The sequence below is a fragment of the Balaenoptera borealis genome (genome assembly GCF_965194805.1).
Source record: "Balaenoptera borealis genome assembly, chromosome: 4".
NCBI lineage: Eukaryota > Metazoa > Chordata > Mammalia > Artiodactyla > Balaenopteridae > Balaenoptera > Balaenoptera borealis.
In genome coordinates this window covers 77,087,578-77,109,960 of record NC_138861.1, presented here as the reverse complement: position 1 = coordinate 77,109,960, position 22,383 = coordinate 77,087,578, and the positions used below count along the sequence as shown (strand labels likewise).

Below are 22,383 nucleotides of genomic sequence, written 5' to 3'. Positions count from 1 at the left end.
GTCATGGTGCATTGCCTTTCTGATGACACGCTTCCACCTTCCCAGTGCCAAGTACACATTTATGATTAGAAAAAAAAATCGTGTTTGTGTATGTATATATGTGTCCATATGTGTGTGTGTGTGTGTGTGTGTATATATATATATAATCCATATATATATGCATATATGAATACTTTTTAAAATAACATTAAAAATTATCACAGGCAATAATAACTTGGTCAGCAATATGACTTGGCTTTAGGTGTCACACTCCTGAATTACCACTTTTGCTAAGAGACCACAGTTAGGCTGATTTGTTTTTATATGGCTTATACTTTCACCTGATTCTGTCTCCTGTTATTCTCTCTCAGATTCCTTAACATCTTGACGCTATGTACAAATTCTAATTTAATAATTTGTATTAAACATATATTTCTAGAAACCAAAGCTCTTTAGCACACAGTGTTCTAAAAGATATTTTTATTCATTCTAAGAGAGTTTACTGACATTAGGATGTAGAAAATGTTGACTTCTATGCTGAACAAAAAGAAAAACTAGACTTGAAGGATTAAGAGAAAAATAGAAGTATGTCTGCATTTTCACGAAAGGACACGACAAGAGAGACAGGTCTAAGAAGGTAAAGATGACTACCATCAGTCCCAGTTTCACTAGGTCCATTCTCTCCAGAATCAGAAAATGGAGGCAGAGCTTAATATGGATTTGAAGTTGTTCCCATGGTCCCCTCCCTCCAGCTTCCTCCTCCCCCCTCCACCCCCTGCCCCGCCTTCCTCATCACACAGACAGTGTTAAGTTATTGGGATGTCAGAATTCAAGTATGTCCACAGGCAATTTTCTGCCTGCATTTTGTGTGGATATTGTGGAAGTTGTTTTTTTTTTTCCAGTCTTTTTCATAACACTTTATGATCAGCGCCACTTTTCTAACAGGATTTGCTCACTTCGTGTTTCTTTGTCACATTTCGGTAATTCTCACAATATTTCAAACCCTCCACCAGCAAAACGTTATAACTTGCTGAAGACTCAGGTGATGGTTAGCATGTTTTAGCAATAAAGTATTCTTAATTAAGGCATGTACATTGATTTTTTAGACATAATGTTATTGCACACTTAACAGACTACAGTATAGTGTAAACAACTTTTATATGCATTGCGAAATCAAAAATTCGTGGACTTGCTTTATTGTGATATTTACTTTATTGTATTGGTCTGAAACTGAACGTACGGTTCATATCATTGAGGTATGCCTGTATTCATAAATTTGCACATCTACTAAGAATGCCAATATGACAGTTTACAATTGCCTTTCTAATTTTCACTGGAAAATGGAAGTTGCTTTGATGTCACTCTGTTCTTAATGTTTATACCACTTCATTAGATGAATATATACTTTATGTGATTCAAAAACTTAAGAACCTTTATCTACTTTCCACTATGTCGTCATAAACCAAATATTTTTAATATATTTTTAGAATCTTAACTGTGTGCCTAAGATTTTATAAATATCATAAGAATTTTGGTTGGAAATCTGAGATATACGAACATGCTTTTATCTAAAAAGTAAAACGAAGCTGCTGATTAAAATTTAAATCAGTTACAGCTCCCAATTTTTGAAGAAAAACAGCATTTATATAAAATTTCTACCCTATAACTGTGAAAGCACAGAACAGACTTGGCCCTTTAACATAATGTGTAATTATTATATATTTTGTATTCTTGTATTAGATCTAGTACTAATTTGGGAGCAGCATTGTTTTCCTCTCAGTTCAACAAATATATACTTTGCACCTATTCTGTGTAAGATGCTAACATTGGGGCTTCCGGTTTGGACTCAGGTCACATCTTTTGTAGCTTGAAGTCATTCAGAATCAACAATCCAGTTGTCAAGAAAACTTGTTTCTATTCTGATTTCAGTGATGAAGAACGATACAGATACAGGGAGTATGCGGAAAGAGGCTATGAGCGCCACAGAGCAAGTCGGGAGAAAGAAGAACGACACAGAGAAAGACGACACAGAGAGAAAGAGGAAACCAGACACAAGTCCTCTCGAAGGTTTGCTCTTTAATAGTGAATCATTTTGAAGCCAAGAGAAATTGATTTGACTTCAGGAAGTAAAAGCAAACATTTCTAAGTAACCACTAGAGCATATATGTGTTCCTAATTGGAAGACTATAGTTGGTTCCTTATAGGTTTCAACAAAGATATTGAAATCTAACCAGATTATAATTCCCATAAGTCAAAATTAGCATGGAATAAAAAATATGAGAATTAGACTTACTACATTATCTTGGGTGGGGGAGAGGAATTTGTCATTTGAATCAGTTTTTAGTAGTAAACGTTATTAAACAAACTCTGATGTTCAGTTTAATCAAAGAAAATTCAGGGCCTTGTAGTCCCCCCCCCACCCCAAAAAAAATCAGCATTAAATTTTAATGCCTATTGTTTGCCTAAAATCAACTCTAGGAAGTATTTCCTGTTCTGATCTAGTGCTTCAGTTTCTAATTTGTAGTTAGTCTTTTAGAATAAAGTATATGGGCCCTGGCGGCCCTCTTGGCATAGTGGGCAGTGTGTCAGTCTCATAATCTAACGTATATGGTTCTTAGGGTTCTAGGAGAATATCAGTGAAGGTGAGCATTAAATGTAAATATAATCTCAGCATAAAAGTCACATAAAAATGATTACTCCCCAAAATGTGTTTGAGAAAAAGAAAGTATTAGATTATTTAAAACCCACTGTTATACCGAGAATTTACCTAAAGTAGGTTGATCTGTCACTACTTAAACATTTTTAAGAATACACCTTTTTTCTTTAGTAATAGTAGACGTCGCCATGAAAGTGAAGAAGGAGACAGTCATAGGAGACACAAGCACAAAAAATCTAAAAGAAGCAAAGAAGGAAAAGAAGCCGGCAGCGAGCCTGCCCCTGAACAGGAGAGCACCGAAGCTGCACCTGCAGAATAGGCGTGGTCATGGCCTTTTGTGTGCAGTAGTGCCGGAAGTAGATGCTATAAATCTTCTTGTTTTTCTGGATGATGTTTAAGAAATTTGCCTTTAATCTTGTTCTGTTTGTTAGTATGAAAATTTAACTTTTTTCTTCTAAAATAAAAGAGTGAATTTTTCATGTTAAGTTAAAAATCTTTGTCTTGTAATATTTAAAAAATAAAAAGACAGTAATGACTTTGTATCGAAGAAAGTAATGTGAATGAGTCACTCAGCAGGGAATTTAAAGAGCTATGTTTAGCTGTGTACATAATATCTGATTGATAAAGGTCAAGGTTCCCTCTTGGCCAGTTTCCTTGAGTTAGTTAATCAAATACCAGTCTCTTAAGAAGTTGCACTGCAAAATGCATCAAAATGCACCTCTGAGTTGTCTTGAGATTAAAACTAGTCTTTCTTTTATCATCACTGCTGTGGCACTGTTGCTTTGCATCTTAAAGAACTCCTCATACAGTTTTGATACTGCAACTTTTTGATAGCAGGTTTTCAGTGTTCTAAAATTTGGGTTCATGGTGAAACTAAAGGGGAACTTTTCTATCCAAAGTAATAAAATCTAACGGTATTTGGGTGGCCTGTGAAATAACTTGCCCTAAATGTAGTTTCTGGCAGGCACATGGACAGATACTCTCGTCACTGTGACACAAATTTGAATTGCCTCAACGCCATCTTTTATGAGCTAGGTCAAGCTGGTTTGGCCTTTCTTGATGCTTCTTCCAAGGCTCATTGGTTGAGCAGCACGTAGAGTTTGTATACAGTTACTAGCTATACTGTGAATAAAAATAAGAGCCTTAGATTAGTCATTTCCCATTACATTTAAGAAAGTACAAGTTTATATAATTCTGTGCACATTTTTAGGGATAGCCCTTAGAAGGTATTTGTCAGTGATGGTAGCAACATGGTTTTGAAAGAATGAATTACTAGGAACTTTTAAATAGTGATAATAGAAATGAACTTAGTATCACATACTAAAAGACAGCTATATAATTTTTGAAAAATATTTATTTCTCATTTGATGAACATTTTTCAGCAATGCACTTTTAAAATCCTCTGCCTGGAAATTGTTTTTAAAATGCCCATAATGTACCCTTTGCAGACCTCAGCATATACCAGATTTTAATTTAACTGTATGATTTGAATTCAGTGGGGGCATACAAACCATGTCAGCTGTTTAAGAGCTTTTTATTGAATAGAAAAATATAAACTTAAAGTTCAGAGTAATGAGAAATGCTCCACATTGAATAAAAACTATTAGTAATGTTTATATTTTGAGAATTATATTTTCTGAGGTGTAATTGGCTTTTCATTAGATCCTTTTTCTGACATTAAAGTTTATATTTTTACGTTGTAGCCTTCAAATGCAAAAATTGACAAGATAAATCGATTGTTTCAACTTAGCTTATTTGTGATTTCCTGTTTTTCTATGACCCATCACTGATTCTATAAAAAAGTGCCAGGCCAAGAAGCAATGGTGAGAGTAATTTTTCCTTTAAGTTCTTTTAGCATCCTTGCCAAGCAAGCATGTATCATTCCTGATGTACTTCTGCCATTGACAGCAAGAAGAATATCACCACATCTAAAAAAAAATAAATAAGGCACATGATTAACATTTTGAGCCACGGCTGAAGTTAATGCAAGTTTTTGTGGTGGTCCTAGTTTTTGCTTCATCTGTCAGTTTTAGTCATATTATCAATACTTCTAATTAAGGTTCTCCCTACACCCCTCACTTAAATTCTTCAAATTCTATCGTTCAGCTTGTTTTAGAAAGAATGCTAAAAGTATAGGAAGTTGCTGTATGGGACCAAGAGTTAAATCATTTTGGATTTCTTAGAAATGGAATGCTGCATAAATGTTTTAAATTTCTTACCAATAAAAAAAGATACAATAAATAGGTGCCTTATTTCAAATGGGGCCAGGCTTTTTGCACGTATAAAACACAATCTTTGAATATAAGTTTTTTGTTAAGTAGTCATTATTATTACCTGATTCTTCCATCGTTGTATGCTGGTGTTCCTTCAACAATGGATTTGATAAAAAAAGGTTTGTTCCCATTGTATTCTTCATAACCTCCTACAATGCAGAAGCCCAGACTTCCAGCTGTGTTTCTTCGCAGTATAACATCTTTACAGTTGTACAGGTACCTGAAATAGAACGAAATCAATGTAAATGCACAGTTAATTTGAACTCATAGTAATTACTGTGATTCATCTCCCATTCCCTTTATTGGCGTTATTTTTTTTAGGCTTAATAGCACTGGATGGGTCTCACTCAAAATTGTGTCATAGCCCAGTGACCTTTGTGCTTTTAGCTGGCTTTTTCTAACTGAACTTCTCTTTTCCAGAGCTAACCACCCTTTTAAAAGTGACACCATCTATTATGTTCTGTTTATATGTCTACTGGGAAAGAATCATTTCTGGCTTAAAGAAGATTTAATTTCTCAACTTACATTAAAAAGTTAGTTATGCCTAAATCTTTACTGATGAACCACATTCAAGCATACTTACAGATACCGTATTTTTATTTCCTTATGGATGTAAATAATTTTTAATGAAGGAAAAATTCTTTGAATAAATGGTTAATATCTCAGTGAAAAAAATTTAAATGTAACCCTAATTAATTCATTGGCTGAAGTTCTGACTTGAAAGATACCAGTTTATACATAGTTCTACATGTTTGATAGGTTGCATGCAGGCAGCGTAATATAGTGAATGGAGATTGAGGTGCATTTAAAGATTGTAAGAATGATTCATACTGAAGGAGAAAAAACCGGCGGTAAACTGAATAGCAAGTTATAACAGGAATGGGAGAAAGACCACAGGTCCTTTGTCAATGGGTAGAACCCTCAGCTAAAATAGAAAATTAGATTGAGGAAGCTCTTCCTTTTATTATTCGGTGGCAGTTGGATCAGTGTTAACATAGGTGCAGGCTAAGTACAAAACTGTGTTACAGTTATGACAGAGGTATGTCAGCAGCTGGATTTGACTCCAAAATCCCCCAGTCTAGGAACTGGTTTGAAAGAGAATTAGCATTTTCATGTTGGTAAAAGTCAAGATTTGGTGATTTTGTTTATAAACTGTACCTTGATATACTAATTTTTTTGAAAAACCAATAAAAAGTCTCTTGAGAAATGTTCTGGTGATGAAGTTGGCCATTACATTTGTTACTGACCTTGCTAATCAATGTAACATGAATTTTTCATGGCATTTCGACTCCCATTTGAAGTAAAACAAGCTTTGGGTTTGTCTGGTGGGTAACTTTAAAATGTAGTGCTAAAATTCAACTCAATTTTGTTTTGTATCTGTTGTCATACATATATATCATTTACAATAATTTCTTTCGCTGAAATTGCTGAAAAATATGAATTTCGTTAAATGAAACATAACCATATTTTTATTATAAAATATTCATTTGCTGTATTTCACAGTAATACTTGATGTTAGTAAATTCATCCTGTAGGAGTTGTGGTGTGTTTGACGCCACATTTACACAGTGGCTCACTGACTGCTCATGTTCAAAGCAGGTAATTGTTCCCCAGACACTAGAGCATTATGTTCCCACCTATGCCCAATGTTTGGAGGAGAGCTGGTGGGTGCTTCTTACCCAAGGTTATGATTAAATATGTCTTAACGTTCTTTAAAACATATAAATGGGTACATGGAGCAATACTCGAAACTAAGTATTTCTCACCCTTTTGACCATTGGGTTTTTCATTAATTATCACTTTGGACCTTGACTCTTAATATTTTATTCCATGTGGACAAACTATAAAAATAATCATCTAAAATGTTTATGTTACCAATACAAAAATTTCAACATAACATTAATGAGTCATTCTCATTTTCTTACAAGCATATGGTGCCATTTTCCAGAGGACATGTGATAGGTGATCTGGCAGGACACTGAATGCAGAAGTAGATATGAGAGTCCAGAGTTATCTTCTATTAAGCCAAACATTAAAGAGGTTTGCAAAAACACATACACTGCCACTCTTGTAATTTTTAAAAATACTGCTTCTTATAAAAGATGTTATTTATGTTAATATATAATGGATTATTTTAAATGATTTAATAAAATTCTTCAGATTAATTTATCATAAGGTAAAATATTAGTAGGTATAACCTATATAAGCAAAAGCTCTTGGGGATCATCAATACTCTAAATAAAGTGTAGGGGTCTTGAAACAAAAACTTTGGGAATTGCTGCTGTAGATATGTTTATCAAACTTGATGTTCCACTGGTATCTCAACCTCAACATGTCCAAAACAACCAATATCTCCTCATTCTTCCTTGCTGTGTAAAATAATTACATTAATGGCCCCAAGTCATCACCCTTCCCTGGTATCATCCGTGCCACTTATTGTATAATTTTGTGGTGCCCTCCTCCAATTCTGGATTCAGCCGTAAGATCATCAGTGGGATGTTGGCCAGAGCCAGCCAAATCTAGACCCAGGAGCATGGCCAGCCAAGATTAGCAGAGCCACCTAAACGACCCAGAAAGGGCTGCAAATGCATGAGGGAGCCAGCCAAGATCAATCACGCCTGGCCTGGATCAGCTGAAGCTGATCTGTGTCTGACGTTCCCTGTGGAACGGGCATTCTGCACATCAGAGGGGCCGCTCACTGTGGGCCCAGGGCTCTGCAGGCTTGGCCTGCACGCTCCAGATGTGGGCAGCCTCACTTCCATCTTCCCTCTTTGACTTTCACTTTCTGCTACTGAGGTTTTGTGGCTAGTTTGTTACGTAGCATGACTGTGAAAAGTAACTGATATTCTTAACTCTCCTAGTTTGGTTATATCCTCCAGCTAGATGAAACATAACCACCATTCACTCCAGTGTATTTTCTAGGTTCCCAAAGCACCCTGTGCCTACATAATATTTTAATTATAACTTCTTTAATTCATAATTTTTAATAATTTACTATGACATGTTGTTGCTTACTATATTATGAAGTCCATGAGGGCTATTCCTAGAACTTACTCTATTGATTATTTCATTCAACAAATGCCTGCTAAGCAGAGCCATTTAAAGACCTACAGAGACACTAGGGATTCCTGTGGAGGCTCCACCCACTATTACAACAAAACACATTAAAGTGCATTCATATCCCACCATAAATATAGGTGAGTTTGGGGCAATTATAAAAGACTAATTTTGCTCCTTAAATGACTTAGCCAGGAGCTACTCATTTGCTCCCTGATTGACTGTGACTTATTAGCAAACATCACACAGGGAAGGTAATGGTGGGAGGTGGGGAGGAGAATGGCAAGAAATTTGAGGCCTAAGAGGCTAAGCAATGAAGAAAAATACATACTGTGCTGCTGGGTGCATGAAACATCCACTGAATGACAGAAATCTGAGGCATTTACACTCCTGCAGAACTTGTTTATGGTAGAGAGAGAAACGGTAAGACCCAAATTATAAAAGCTAAATATAGGCTTCACATCCTCTTAAAGGATGCTCACCAAACATTGCATAGTGGTTAAGATCCCAACAAGGCAGCCTGGTTCAAATCCCAGTTCTGCAATATTAACTAGCATGTTACCTTGGGCAAGTTACTTAACCACTCTGTGCTTCAGTCTCCTATCTTTAAAGTGGGGATAATATTAGTACCTAGATCATAGGACTGAGGTGAGTTTTAAATGAGTGAAAAATGCAAAGAACATGTAAAGCTCTTAGCAGAGTGCCTGGCACACAGAAAAGGTTATATCAGTAGGAGCTACTGTTGCAGTTGTTATTTCTATCCCGGGTTTGGATGTACTTGACAGTGTCCCTGTCCTATAGTTAAAATGTAAAAGTTTTTGACTTAAAAAAAAAAACAACCCATGATATTTGCCTCCCTGCTCTTCAATACAGACCAATCCTCATCAAAATGCTTTATGAAGTTCAGGAAAATGAAAGGTTAAATTCTTAGGCAAGAGAAGAAATGAGTTAATGTGTATTACTATCATACTAGTCCGGATGAGAGCATGTTTTCAAAGACTTCCAGATGTGGAGTGTGGGCCCTGAGAGCCAACAGTGAATAAAGCAGAAGGTCTTCAGTGTTTTCTGAATCCGCTCCAATTGAATGGCATCTGATAATTTGTATAGCTTAGAGCCCATGTCTGGAGCTACTGCCCAGGGGTGCACAAGAGGCACCCCCGATAAGGGTGAGACATATTTGCATTGTCCTTAATAACCTACTTTTACTCTCTGCTACTGTTTATTATATCTGACACCCACTGGTTCAGCATACTAATGGTACCCTCTTCATATACATTCATTCTATGTGTTGGACTGCACTTGAGGACATGATCACAATGTCCTAGAAAAGAGATTGTTTGTTTCTAGACCTGCTGACATATCACTTTTCTTCACTGGTAGGGAATCTTAGGTAAGTGGCTGGATCATACTTTAGGGCAAATAGTTTTCCCTCAAAATCTGTTAAGCAAAAGGGGAAAAGGTTTGACTGGGTAAATGTATAACTTGGAGGGAAATGTCTTCTTTGTGAATTAAAAAAAAAAAACGATTTGCAGCCTAAATCTCTAGTGGTTCCGGCAGGCAAGTAACTTTTGCTAAGGCCTGAAACTCTTAGGACATCACTAATGCCAAATGACTAGAGACATTTATGCCCATGGTATTGCATCAGTGAGGGAGAACCTGGCACCTTTGGGGCTCTATGCAGTCAAGATCAGAAATGCCAACCTGCAAGATGGCCCTGGTTCCTTCCTTTTATTATAAACCTCCAGCAAACAGCCACTCCAGGAAAAATTTAGCTCAAAGGTTAAAAAATGAACCAGAGACACATTATAAAAGAAAAGGCGGAGAGTAACAGTAAAAACAGTAACAGACAAAAACCACTCACCAGAAGAATGCTGCCACAGAAATGAAATGCTGCTAGAGAAAAGGAAATTTATAACCAACCCTGTTACTGTGAATTTAAAATACTTCTGAAACAATGGCTCTGTAAAAGAGATCAAGGCAGAGATATAAGATTTCAAGGGGAGATATAAGACAAGAGGAGAAGAAATGGGCCGAGAAGAAAGACGTGGAAGGGAAAAATAAGAACACGGAAATGAAAGTGACTACAAAGGCAAAGATGTACTACTGAAAACACAGTAAGGGTTATGAAGGACAGATCAAAACAAGCAAAGAAAGCAGAATGAAACAGAATTGAAAAGGATTCAAGAGAAAATGAAAGATATAAAACAAAAAGAGGTAACAAATACATATCTGGACTCCCTGAAAAGAAGACGCCAAATAACAGAACATTTATCTTGAATGTTAGGTAGAAAGACCAAGCCACACAGAGAAGGAAAGAAATGAGGCAGGCCTCACTTCTCCACATCACCACTCAGTGTGAGTCAGTGATGCAATGCCTACGAAATCCAAAAAGAGGTGATCAGATAGTTTTATAACCAGGTAACCTATCACAGGGTTGTACAGATATAGCATGATTTCTTTATCCAGTTCCTATTGGTAGTGGACACGACAACAGTGCAATGAGAATCACTGTACCTTCCTTATGAATTCTTTTTGCAACATTGCTTATGAAAGATGAAAACAGCCTAAGTGTCCACTACCAACAGGACTGGATGAATCAATATGGTACTTCTATACAAGAGAATACTATCGGCCATAGAAAAGAACGAGGCAGCTTGATGTGTACTGATGTGAAATGATACCCAAAGTATATTCTTAGATTAAAAAAAAATTACAGTACATCATAGTGTGTATGTTACCATTGTACGTGTGTGTGTACATATATACCTAGACTAGGGGTCAGCAAACTACAGCCCAGGCCAACACCCAATTTTATAAATAAACAGGCATGCCCATTCATCTATGTATTGACTGTCTATGGCTGCTTTCACACCACAACAGCAGAAATGAATAGTGGCAACAGAGACAGCACGACCCTCCAAATCTGCACTCTCTGGCCCTTTTCAGAAAAAGTTTACCAACCTCTGACATAGACACTCTCTGGAAAATTACACAAGTCATTGGTAACTGCGACCTCTGTTGAGCAGATCTGAGGCGCCAAGGGTGGAAGACTCACTTTGACTCTCTCTCTCCCCTTTGGTGCCCTCTGAATGTTCACTGTGCTTATTACTACGAGGAGAAGAGGGGATGAAGGAAACTAAGAATTGCCAGGGTGACTGCAAACCAGTGTTGTCTTTGCTGGCTTCATACTTTCTATTCTTTTAAAGGAAATGAGCAAAATCCAGATTGGACTTCTGATAAGAGCAGGGAAGTGCTGTGCCCAAAGTCAAGGGCAAAGGGAGAGGGAGAGAAAGCCATTCACTTGGTTGTATGTGAAGTAAAACACATCTCACATTTGTTCTGTCTTTACATGAATGAACGGCAAGGAACTCTGTTTTATAAGACAAGTAGCTTTCAAGCACAAAACTTTTATTTAAATGATCCATTTTAATAGATTGAAGTTTTAGAAAAAAATTTTTTTCATATGATTTTAGTTAAAGTAACATTCTCTTCTTCCACCCAGGAACAAAATTTTTTAAAAAACTTAAAAAAAATTTTAAACTCAATGCTCAGTTTTTAACTTAAAATGTACTCATTTAAAAAATATTTTATCAACTAGTGAAGGCTAAAAAGGGAATCTCAGTGTGTATTTGAGGTAGGGATGTTTTTTAAAACCTCATTTAAAATTAAAAGAGAGAGAGAAAGAGAGACCAACCTATCTCCACCCTTGAGAAAAATGTACTAAAACCAAACATCCTACTTTCATTCATTTAATCCTCTGCCAGCATATCATCATCAGTGACTCTAATGTTTAACATTTAAGTCGTGCATTTGGAATTATTAAGGCAATCCTTTGAAGGCCAAGAGCTTACGCTCTGATGCAGGTGAGCAAACCCCAATTTATCTGTCCTTCGAATATTTGATTTCTGTATCTAGCCATTTAGCAAGGCTGCCCTCAAACTCTTTCCTGAACTTTCCGAAACATTTATCTGGCTCCCCTCTAAGGCTCTAGTTACATCTCACTGAGATGACAAACTAGCTGCTTCCTGAAGGTTTACACGAGGACTTTTCAAGAGCAGGAACAAGGGAGAGGTGATCTGAGACAGGCCCTCAATCAACACAGGACCCAACATCTGGGCAAAGGCAAAATGTGCTGCTGCGTTGCTCTGGGTTTAGCTGGGGCCACCGGAGAGCTGGAGAGGTGAAGCCACAGACGGGTTTTACCTCATTGCAAGTTCCCAGGCCCGCCACTAGCCAATTGGGAAAAGGTGACCTTGCCCTGCTCCAGAGTGTGTGAAAACAGCACCCTCTCTCTGTCGACTGAGCTTCCTGACGCACAAACAACCCACACAGTCGAACGTGGCAGCCCTACGAGCTCCTCGAAGGCCGAACAGTGTTTCCACACCCAGGCTTTCGTCCCTGCCCAAGAATTACTGCAGTTTCAGTTACAAAAGGGAACACAAATTCTTTCAAATAGACCCGCAACCAAGCCTGGACCTCATTAACATGTCAGTGCCCTGAATCAGCCCAAGAGAGTGAAACAGTGATCTAAGAACTATCATCGTTTCCTCCCACACCTCCGCAAGGAGGTCACACTGGGACTCACCGTGGTAATTCCAGCCACATGACCCAGGAGGGGGACCGGTTGCCAGGTGGGGCCGTGACTCTGTGGTTGGAGTCCAGCGGTGCTGGGCTGCTGCCTTCTTCCTGGGGCTCACGTTCTCTGACTTCCAAAGCTTTAAGTACCACCGAGGAGGATGTGCTTTTCAATAAAGCAACCGCCTCGCTCCGGCTGATCTCTGTTAGTTCGATCCCGTTCACATTCAACAAAACGTCACCTAGTGACCGGAGAAGCAGAAGCCATTCTTAGTGAGAGTGCAAACTGGAAAGGCAAAGGGGCAGGGACTGACTGGGATGCGGGTACGTGGGGAGGGCAAGGGGCACTTCCTTAGCCTCACGTCGACATGCGGCTGGGTTTTCACACATCAAGTCGCGAGCAGTGCGCATGTGCCAAGGCGCTGGTAAATCACGTGGGGGGGGATTCTAAAGCACACCTATTGGTATTTGGCTCTTGCCTTAAAAAGGGGGAGAGGGAGGGAGGAAAGAAGGAAGGAAGGAAGAGAGGGAGGGAGGAAGGAAGGAAAGAAGGAAGAGAGGGAGAGGGAGAGAGGGAGGGAGGGAGGAAGGAAGGAAAGAAGAGAGGGAGGGAGGGAGGAAGGAAGGAAAGAAGGAAGGAAGGAAGGGAGGGAGGAAGGAAGGAAGGAAAGAAGGAAGAGAGGGAGGGAGGGAGGAAGGAAGGAAGGAAAGAAGGAAGGAAGGAAGAGAGGGAGGGAGGGACGAAGGAAGGAAGGAAAGAAGAGAGGGAGGAAGGAAGGAAAAAAGAGAGGGAGGGAGGGAGGAAGGGAGGGAGGGAGGGAGGAAGGGAGGGAGGGAGGAAGGGAGGGAGGGAGGGAGGAAGGAAGGGAGGAAAGAAGTGAGGGAGGGAGGAAGGAAGGAAGGAAAGAAGAGGGAGGAAGCGAGGAAGGAAGGGAGGAAGGAAGGAAGGAAGGGAGATAAAATAGCCACGTTCACTATTTAATCAAAGAAAACCTCCTTTTTTTTTTTCTTTTCTTCCCATTTTTAGCACAAAGGCGGAGCATGTGGCAAAAGCGCCCAGCACCCACACGGAGCCAGGCATGTAGTAGGCACCCAATAAATAAGGGTTGAATGAATAAATAATAAGCTTCCCATGAGAGAGTCTGACAGATGAGTCTGCGGCAGTTAAGAACAATGGGCCTGGAACTGTGTTCCTAAAGAGGTGGGAAGAAGAGCTTCCGTTTCTATCCAGTGCAAAGGTGCTGACAGCTACCACTGGTTAAGCCCCTACTGTGTGCGGGCCATCCTATCATATACCCTCTGCTCACGTTCTCTCACTAATAAGTCACTTCGTGGTTGACCACATCGTTCCCCACCTGGGTGCTTGGGTGAAAAAGAAAAGAGAAACTAAAGTACATACCTCCCCTACCCTCCATTTCCTATCTTTTTATCTCCCTCCTGTTTTTCTGCCTCCTTTGAATATCAGCTTTCTCACACAGAATAACCGTAGCAAGAGTAAAAGGACAGGAGGAGAAAGATGGGAAAGTCCTTGAGTGCATCCTGAACCCCAGAGAAGCACCGTTAGGTTGGCTGACTGAACCCCTTCACACATGCCACCCCCCTGTGGCCCCTCAGGCTGAGCAACTGTACTTCAAAAACTCCACATTTTATTTCTTGAATCTGAACACCCTGAAAGGGCATATCGGCTCAACCATCAGCTACCCATCCATGGGAACTGACATTACTATCAAAGATACAAATTGGACATCTCCTTCCTTCACTCTAAGGAGCCCAAGTCACATAAGATTAAAGTAGTGAAACACTTTTCATCAATGGGAAAGTACATGGCTTGGTATTTTCACTTAATAAATATTCACTGAATCAAAATCCATCAAATTATTTCTCCTATCCAACCCATAAATGGAACGATTCATGAACAGTTTCATCACTGGATCAATCCACCGAAGAATTACTTAGAATGAATGGAACCAAATTATGCCAGTTAATCAAGGCAACTTGCTCATAACTGTAGCTCTTCCCTATTAATTCTTGGCATTGTTTGCAGATACTCACTTTACTAGCAAGCAAGGTGGCCCACATCAACCCACATGAACCAAGAGGGGTGAAACCCAGTCCAGGAACTATACTCAAACCAATCATGGTCAATGGGTAACAGATGCCCTGGCCAGATCACCCTCACATTCTCTTGTTACTTCTGGAAACAGTTACCTAACCCAGTAAGCTGCTAATTCCTTTTAACACTCTGCTGCCCCAGTACCTTAAGTCTCTTTACTTTTTACCTGTTTTTATTCTTCCATCTCTGCTTATGACTCCTCCGGGCTCAACACTGATGACGTAGATTGGCAAATTCCACTCTCTGTGTGACGATCCCCCTGCAACGGTCATGCCGAGTGATTCACTGGGGTCTTTTTGGACACTTACCACCTTCTCATGACAAGTGACCGCAGGGTGGATGGGCTGAAGGTGCAGACAGAAAAACAAATATAGCACATTTGTTCACAAGTGGGTTTTCATTTCTTTTTTTTTTTTTTAGAAAGTAAATCATCACCTTTTTTGACCAGGATTCTTTATTTATTTATTTATGGCTGTGTTGGATCTTCGTTTCTGTGCGAGGACTTTCTCTAGTTGCGGCGAGCGGGGGCCACTCTTCATCGCGGTGCGCGGGCCTCTCACTATCGCGGCCTCTCTTGTTGCAGAGCACAGGCTCCAGACGCGCAGGCTCAGTAATTGTGGCTCACGGGCCCAGCCGCTCCACGGCATGTGGGATCCTCCCACACTAGGGCTCGAACCCGTGTCCCCTGCATCGGCAGGCAGATTCTCAACCACTGCGCCACCAGGGAAGCCCATGCATTTCTTACATACAAAAAACTACCACGATTGCATAAATATATGATGGTGGTTCTTGGTCGTACATAGAAGGAGGGAGAGAGAGGGAGACAGATGCAGAGAACTCCTCACTTGGTCCTCACTCAACAGAGTTACATTACCCCAAATTCCATAGGCTGACTCAGAGAAAATTTGTATTCCAAATGGGAGAAGTAAAAAATGGGAAGAGGAATAGGTTGGAGACCACTGGAGAAATATTAAGTATACAAAGTGAACTGCACCCAAAATTTTTCAGGTGACCCATTTATTCCTGATACAGTGAGTCAATATTTCGTAAAACTCTTGTCATGCATGAATATCAGGAAGTTTTTCTAAGTTAAAATGTAACCATATTTAAATTAAATAATCCCAGTTTAATTTATGCAGGTAATGAATTACAGAAATCCTCAAAGAAAAATAATGAATTTCCTAGATATTATACTCTAAAAACTCACCGATATCTAGGTTTGCCCCAGCTGACAACTTTACTCTTACTTTAGCCGTCCTAAATAATGTGCAGTTATAGCCTTTAATTTTATTACATAAAACATATACATTATATAATACACATTGTAGACCAACTTTTCAAAAGCAAATTAATTGTGATTTGATTCAACAACACTAGATTAAAAACATTGAAGCCACATTCAACGTTATCTTGAAGCAATAGGAGTAGGTCAAGGGTACTGCTTTATCAATGAATATGTATCAATATATATTTTTCTAAAAAGTTATTCTCCTTCCTGCTTGGGCAGTGACCTAGGAGACTAGGTGGGCATTTGCACTGCAAATAAATACTTATAACCCTTGATCAAACCTCAAAGAAGTCTATGGTTCAAAACATAGCTTATAGTTCTATCTAAAGAAAGAAAATTTAAAAACACATCTGACAAAAATAACCAAGCTACAGAACAAAATATAAGTACACTACCTTTCATTTAAAAAAAAAAAAAAGGAGGGAAATAAGAATTTGTACTGATATTTGCATTTTCATAAAGAAATTCTGGAAGAAAAAGTGGTTTCATGGGGGTGGAGGGGGAAACTGGGCAGATCAGGGAAGGGTGAGAAACTTAATATATACTTTCCATTTTTTGAACCCTGTGAATATATTATCTATGCAACAAATCAAATGAATTACAATTAAACTTCTGTAAATTTGATGGTTGACATCATATAGAACTAATGCTTGCATGTACAGAATCAATTTTTAATGCTTCATTATGAAGCAAGCCTAGGATTTTTGTGCATTTATTATCTGATGATTTCCTATGGTTTTAAATAACCCACGTCTGTTTTAATGGCCTTACTGTATACGGTAATGCCCTGTGACTGTATCCCTAGCCCTGAACATTGTGTTTAACACATTGATGATGGTAAGTACATGTTTGTCGAATAAATGGATGGATGAATTGCAAATTGCCACATTGTTTTTGATAGTAATAGAATAATAAATTGGAAATTAAGATTATAGCAAGGTATATGTTACAATTAGTACTTGTAAGGTCTGGGTTGTGTTTATATAAACCTTAGAACTTTGAAGTGCCCTGTAGAGACTGGTTGTCAGATGAGGGCTGTAAAACTGAAATGGGGCTTTCTTCAGAGAAAAGTTTCAAGACAAGACAAGCAAGTAACAGTATGAACATAGTGGTCCTAGCATTCCAGCTGAGGCAAAGGAGTAGACTTGGAGGGGATCTCAAGATCTGTCCTTAGTACATGACTTTTCCTTTTTAAAAAGCAATTAGATTCAGGATGTCTCTTCCTTTAACCACAAATAGCTCTCAAAAGATCCCAGCTTGGAGATGCAGGCAGTTCTGAAATGCCCCCAACTCAGGGCAAAGCTCTAAACCCAGAGACTCCAACAGGCTGCCCTGCTGCTTCAGCTTGTTTCTGGGGATATTCATAAGGCATTTACTCCCTGTGCTCTCAAAGAAGGGCTTAACTCCATTATTTCCAGGGGGCCTGGGGTATTGTAGGGGTAGTTAGTCAATCTCTCAAGGTGATGCCTTATACATATATGGAATGCTCTGGAAAATAAGGACATCTTTTTGATGTAAATACATACACACACACACACACACACACACTTTTATCTCTTCTTGAACAGCTGCCTAGTATTTCATCGTGTGAATATGCCATATCCACCATTAATGACCTTTTGGGTTTTTTACAGTCTTTCACAAAATTAAACAGTGTCACTGTGAATATCCTTAGACACACATATCTTGTGCACTTGTGTAAATATTTCTTCAGGCTAATGTCCTAGAAGTATAACTGCTAAATCAAAGAGCCTGAGCGTTTAACATTTTGATAGATATTGATAAATTACCTTTGAAACAGCTCTATCATTTATAATCTCAACAATATGCTGTGAAAATGCTAATTTCCCACAATTCATCCAGTACTGGGTTTTAGCAATACAGTATTTATAATGTTTACCCAGGTGAAAAAAATTCCGATAATTTAATTGCCTTTCTAGTAGGAAGTCTGAACATCGTTTGTTGCTATTTGGGTTCTAACAGTAATAAGCGAGAGATTTTATAACACTGTAATCACTCCAGGTTCCTCTGACTTCATCTATAAAATGGGTCAGAATGCCCACATGCTGCAAACCTGTGGCTAAAAGAAATGCAGTTAAATGGAAGATATGGCTTTTATCTGAGAATACTTTGGTTAAAAAATGTGTTACTAAATTCATGTAAAAGCAGCAAAATTACATATCCTATGAAATATTCCAGAAGTTCCATTGGCTTCTCTCCTGCCACTCCAGTTAATAGGGAGTATTACTGAGGCTTTAATTATTTTGTCATGAATAAATATTGCCTGAATAATGTACAGACTGGCCAGATACTTCTTTAGGAAAAGAAAAAATTATTTGTTGTTTACTTCCATGTGTCAGGCCAGGCAAACCGAGGCTCACCATTAAAAAAAAATTTGATCAGTGAATCGCAACTGGCAGGAGAAAGATTGAGTGCTGAAATCTAGGATGTCTTACCCTAAATCCTTGCTCTCCCCTGTACACCGCTCTGCTTTTAGAGGTACCATTTAAACACGTGATATAAATTAATCTATCAAGTTTCAGGTGACGGTGGAAAAACACACATGAAAGAATTAATTACCCAATTATTCCAGAAAGAATTTGTTTCACTGAATAGAGAACTCAAACCAAATTTGATGCTGTCAAATAAAATACATGACATGTAAGATTTGAATGCTGAAAGCTATGTCCTCCTGGCTGCAGAGGTGTGCTGTCTGTACTTTCAGATACAAGTCCCTGGAGACAAAGTCTTTCCATCACACCTCCTCAGTGCTCACCAAGCAGTCTCGCTGCACTGAGCACAGGCATGCTTTGTTGAGCTGGTACAGCTGTGCTCAGCACGAATGTCTGGGCTACCCCCAAATCAAGGTGTCCTGTGCCTCTGACAGCCACTGGGTTCCCCGCCAGAGAGAGATCCACGTTAGGGACAGAAAAACCCAAGTCATCATCCCCCGACACCCCGAACCCTTCACACCCAGAGTTGCCTAACTTTGGTTGGGAGAAGAAGAGCTACATACGACAGAGATCTTCTTTTCCACCCGTGTTCTGTCCCCACCCCCTTCCCTACTGTGGAGACCTCAGAATATTCCCTAATGTTCAAAAATATAATTTTTTATGACACAGTTCAAACTGATTAAAAAGTATCATGGGCACCTGTATACTCATCATTCAGCTCTTAAAATACGTTACGGAATGTTCGCTTGGGATTTTTAAAAGAAAACATTTCAGACGTATAATAAAAGTATAAAGATGAACATAATGACCTACCCGTGTACTCTGCAACGCAGCATCAGAAATATGGGTTCTGTGTGCAGCTCAAGTCCCTCTGTGATTTTCCTCTGGTCACGTTCCCTTTCTTCTCCCACAGAGGTAACCACACTCCTAAATTTGGTGCCTATCATTCTTTAACTTTTCAATTGGCTAAAAACTTCTCTGTCTCACAAATCTTGGTTTGCCTTCTTTGGTATTTCTTTGAATCATTTAAGCTCCTACTTTCAAAAAGCCATGTTGCTTCCTAAATAAAACAAAACTTTAGTAGGATCATAAAAAACTAAATCATCAAATGTCTATATGTCTTAGTTTAATTTTAAATATGCCAGTGTGTGTGTGTGTGTGTGTGTGTGTGTGTGTGTGTGTGTACATTTCAGAAGGCAGATAGAACTATGAATTAAAATGAAAATAATTACAATTTCCCACTAGGCCAGTCTGTTATATATGTTTTCCAGGAACTGGACACATGACAGGAGGTTGCAGCAAAAATTTTATCAGATTACCCCGGCTGTTTCCATCATTCATGATGTTAGGCAGAAGGGATTTTGAAGCCCACAGTGCTGGTGGAAGCTGCATTCTTAGTGGTGTAATGAACCAGAATATAATATGGTCTAGTTAACTCAACTATAATTAGATTAAAACTTTAATTAATTGAGCTAGTAAGCTAGTTTTCCATTAATAAATACCATTGGGGCTTCCCTGGTGGCGCAGTGGTTGAGAATCTGCCTGCCAATGCAGGGGACGCGGGTTCGAGCCCTGGTCCGGGAAGATCCCACATGCCGTGGAGCAAATGGGCCCGTGAGCCACAGTTACTGAGCCTGCACGTCTGCAGCCTGTGCCCCGCAACAAGAGAGGCCCGCGCACCGTGATGAAGAGTGGCCCCCGCTTGCCACAACTAGAGAAAGCCCTCGCACAGAAACGAAGACCCAACACAGCCATAAATAAATAAATAAATAAATAAATAAATAAAATTAAAAAAAAAATGCCTGTGTAAGAAACACATAAGAAATTTTAAAAAATAATAATAATAAAAAAATACCATTGGTTTAATTTAAACACTAATGGTATTTATTAGCAAAAAGACACCAGGGAGTCCTTATCCATAAAAGGTTTTAGCAGGAGGTACTTGGTTTTTCTAGATTGTTTATTGTAAATAAACCTGAAATTTATGGATTTATGGGGCATGGCTGTCTGGCTGGCTGGAGAAAGGAGAGGTGGTGTAGCTTTGTAGGCTGTGCAATTAACAGTATATAAAGCAGAGGTATTCCAAAATCAAAAATTTGAGTACTGTTTCTGTATCCACTGCTCAAAAACTCGAACTCATGAGTTATTCCAAACTGAAACACAGCCTTATGTAGAATGTAGGTATTCCTTAATCTCTGCTGCAAGAAGAATGGGCTACCTATAAGATTTTAGTGACAAGTGATTTAATGAAACCAGGTCCCAGGAGGAATGATGGGTAGAAACTCATTGCCATCACAACAGGATGCCGAGCCAAGGCTATAAGACTCTGAATTTGCACTAAACAAGGTTTGTGTTGCTTAGATATCCATCCAAATGGAGAGGTTACAGTATTGCCTCTAATAAAAGCCATGACAGAAGGACATATCGCGCTGAGTCAGTCACCTCACTTAAAGATAGGCTACATTTTGCTGCCTTGAAGGAGGCATTCTGCCTAGAGATGCATTCCGCTTCATCCACAGTGTTTTAAAATTTTTCTGGAATTTAACGCCATAAGGACATATGCTCTCTGGTTTGTCCCAATCCCACCACTCCCTAATGTTACATGAACTTCAAGTGTTTTTATTATCTTCCTGGGTCCTTCTTGCAAAAACAAACTTACTAAAGGGGAATCATTAATTTTCAGGCAGACTGGGAACTTCAAAAACTAGAAACCAAGCAAACCTCTTGTTTCATTTCAAAGTGAATGGGAGCAGTCCTCAAACAAAATGCCTGTTGGAAAAACACGACATCCATCTGGCTTAGGCTAGAAATTAGGTCCCCATATGAGGTCTGGTTTTCAAGATCAGGTTTCAAAACTCTCACGCACCTTCCTCTCTCCTGCTGGGATGAAAGACACCTGTTATCTCACCAGTTCTCGAAGATGGGATTTGGGGCTTTCCATTTCACAAGACAAGTCAAATAGTGTTTAAGTGATGAAGTCCAGAGGTGACACTTAAAAATGTTCAAGTATGCAGCCTTCCCAAGAAAGAGCTCCCTGCAGGAGCTGTGGACATACCCTGGCTGGGCCTCACCTTGGGAGGGTTGCTCCTGTCCCCTGGCCCTGGGGACCGGCTGCCGCTGCTGTTCCAGCCAGCTTCCTGAAAGATGTCAGGACTCTGCTGCCGAAGCTGGCGGGACACGACGAGGTGAACGCGCCTTTCACTGGCCTGTGTGATAAGACACAGGTGTTAGCCACTCTGAGCTTCCATTCAAAGCACCCAGCACCAGTGGCTTACCAAGATATGAGTTTGGTTTTACCTTTTTTTATGAAAAAAAATTATTTCTAGTATTTTCCATGGCCATGCCCGCTTTGTAATTTGGCAAGAACTTGAGTTATTTCCTTTATCCCTAAATCGGGTAACGAACATCGCTTCAAGGGAAAAACTAGGGAAGGTTTGACTCATTCAACAGTCTTTGAAAAGACACTGTTGGACATTGCTAATTTATTTTTAATGAATGGGCTCCACTGCGCACAAGCCATGTCTGTAGGACTTTCCAGCTAGAACAGAATGTACAGCGTAAAGTGGTAGCCCAGCCCAAATCCCAGATCAAAGGTCTAAGACCACAGGTAAACAATAAAGAGAAAGAAATGGAGTTGGTGGCAGCAACACTACCACTGCAGGAAGAGGAATCCTGTGTCTGACAGTTTCAAACATTTGGGCATTGGAAAGGATGAGCGTTTCAGAAATCTGAGGATGACGGCAGGTTATAATGCAGCCTGATTAAAGGCCTTTGCCTTGATCCTTTTTTATGTGACAGCCACTAATTGTGATGACTAGTCCTCTCTGCTATGTACCCTGACACTTGGACAGAGCACTGCAAATAGCAAATGCACTGATTATTAGGAAGGTTCATTGCACACCGTAAATTTACCTATTGGCTCTCTGCCACAGATGAGTTTCACTTGTGTCTGAGAGTGTGGGTCATTATTCCAGAACTGCTGACTATTG

General features: G+C 39.3%; 2 protein-coding genes across 50 annotated transcripts in view; one reads left to right on the top strand and one right to left on the bottom strand.

Annotated features, from left to right (window-relative positions):
• FIP1L1 (factor interacting with PAPOLA and CPSF1) overlaps positions 1-6,115 on the top strand; it is a 68,380-nt gene extending 62,265 nt beyond the window's left edge. For 42 of the 43 annotated variants that reach the window (XM_082390624.1, XM_082390646.1, XM_082390649.1 and 39 more), the window contains 2 exons: positions 1,909-2,046; positions 2,807-3,128. In XM_082390624.1, coding sequence (XP_082246750.1) covers positions 1,909-2,046; positions 2,807-2,954 — 286 coding nt within the window. In that variant the 3' untranslated portion in view covers positions 2,955-3,128. Of the gene's footprint in view, positions 1-1,908; positions 2,047-2,806 lie in introns of all 43 variants that reach the window. The other variant, XM_082390622.1, reaches the window with a different exon arrangement.
• The window catches only part of LNX1 (ligand of numb-protein X 1), a 220,182-nt gene continuing 201,449 nt past the window's right edge, over positions 3,651-22,383 (bottom strand). For 5 of the 7 annotated variants that reach the window (XM_082390558.1, XM_082390554.1, XM_082390553.1 and 2 more), the window contains 5 exons: positions 21,466-21,600; positions 14,820-14,997; positions 12,551-12,782; positions 4,970-5,128; positions 3,972-4,563 (listed from right to left, as the gene is read on the bottom strand). In XM_082390558.1, the coding sequence (XP_082246684.1) occupies positions 4,428-4,563; positions 4,970-5,128; positions 12,551-12,782; positions 14,820-14,997; positions 21,466-21,600 (840 nt within the window). In that variant the 3' untranslated portion in view covers positions 3,972-4,427. Of the gene's footprint in view, positions 3,758-3,971; positions 4,564-4,969; positions 5,129-12,550; positions 12,783-14,819; positions 14,998-21,465; positions 21,601-22,383 lie in introns of those variants that run through there. The other 2 variants (XM_082390555.1, XM_082390556.1) reach the window with 2 other exon arrangements.